This window comes from Calidris pugnax, unplaced genomic scaffold, assembly GCF_001431845.1.
Source record: "Calidris pugnax isolate Ruff unplaced genomic scaffold, ASM143184v1 scaffold57, whole genome shotgun sequence".
Lineage (NCBI taxonomy): Eukaryota > Metazoa > Chordata > Aves > Charadriiformes > Scolopacidae > Calidris > Calidris pugnax.
In genome coordinates this window covers 250932-252426 of record NW_015090813.1, presented here as the reverse complement: position 1 = coordinate 252426, position 1495 = coordinate 250932, and the positions used below count along the sequence as shown (strand labels likewise).

Genomic DNA, 1495 nt, shown 5'->3' with positions numbered 1-1495 from the left:
GTGACAGCGGGGACTGGGGGTGTGTGTGTCCCCTCTCCCACCCGGGGGGAGCCGTGTTGGTAGCCACGGGGCTACCTCAGGCCGGGAAGGGTGAGGCTGTGGCAGAGGCTCCATTTCGGGAAGCCACAGGTAGGCGGCGGCCTCCGTTCCCAGGTTGGTGGAGGCTTTATTTATTTATTTATTTATTTGTAAATTTTTTCTTTTCCTTCCCCCCTTTCCTCCCCTCTCTCTCTTCCTCTCTCTCTCTTTTCCGGGTCGGGAGTTGAGTGCGTTGGGAAAAGCGCTTTGTCAACGGCTCGGGGTTCCCCAGGTGGGGGCTGCTCCCGGCTTTTTTCTCCTCTTCCTCCCCCCCCAGCTCTCTGGCTGCTTTTACTCCTTTGTGGCCGCATCCCGGGCTCTCCAACCACCCCCCTCCCTCCTTCCCTCCCCTCCTCCCACGCTTCCTCCTTCCTTCCCCCCCTCCCGAAGTGGAGATTGGGGAGGGGGGGGGGCCCACAAAACCGGGCTCTTTTCCTGTCTCCCGGCCGTAGGGCAGCGCCGCCCCGTGCTCTCCCTCCCCGCACCCGCCGTGCGGTGGCGGCGGCCGCCCCGTTCCCCTCCTCTCCGTTCCCCTCCCCTCCTTCCCTCCCTCCCTCCTCCCGCCTCCCTGGGGCCGTTCCCGCACATGGGCGCCGTGCGGGGCTCCCCCTCCGCCCAGCCGGTGGCGGCGGCGGCGGTTTCCCCCGAGCCCCGGAGCTTGTAGCCCGGGCCGCCCTCCCGCCCCCGATTCATTTGTTGTTGTTCTCCCTCTTTCCCTCCCTCTCTTTTTCTCTCCTCTTTCTAAACTTTTTGTCACCGCGCCGCAGATGAAGACTTTTTGCTCCGGGGACGCCTAGTTTGTTCTCCCCCCCCCCGCGTCTGTTCCCCCCCCCCCGGGGCCCCAACCCCCCTCCTCCTCCTCCTCGCCTCCCGGCCGCGATGCCGTTCCCCCTGCGGACCCTGGAGCCCCTGAAGCTGTGCAGGTTGGAGGAGGCCGGCGGGGACGGCGCGGAACGGGGCGGCCCGGTTACGGGGGGAGATCACGGCGGGACGGCGGAGGGGGGAGGCGGCGGCGGCGGAACCGGTGGACGGCGCCGCGGTTCGGTACCCCTTTTCGGGGCGCTGGAGCAGGTCAGTTCGTACGCCCTGGTGTCGCTGCTGATGCAGCTCTCCGACCTCTCCCGTTGCGCCGGCGACATCTTCGGCGGGATCCTCAGCGAGGCGGATTCCCTCTGCCACCGCAACGCCCGGCTCCAGCGACGACTGGGAGCCCTGGAAGCGCTTCTCGCCCGCCTCGACCACCGCAAAGTCAAGATCCGTGAGTGGCCATCCCCCCCTTCCCCCCATTTTTCCCCGTTTCCCGGGACGGTGGTGGGTTGGCGGGAGTTTGGGGGGGCGGAAGACGACAGGACCGGTCCCCCCGCCCGGTGGCGGGGCGGTTTGAGCGGAAAAGCTTGATATATTTATTTATTTTAAG

The 1495-nt window shown here is 66.8% G+C and overlaps 1 protein-coding gene across 1 annotated transcript in view; it reads left to right on the top strand.

Moving 5' to 3' along the window:
* Nucleotides 1-957: 957 nt before the first annotated feature.
* Nucleotides 958-1495, top strand: part of NHSL1 (NHS like 1) — a 211873-nt gene continuing 211335 nt past the window's right edge. Inside the window, exon 1 of the mRNA XM_014939547.1 lies at nt 958-1336. Coding sequence (XP_014795033.1) covers nt 958-1336 — 379 coding nt within the window. The remainder of the gene's footprint in view (nt 1337-1495) is intronic.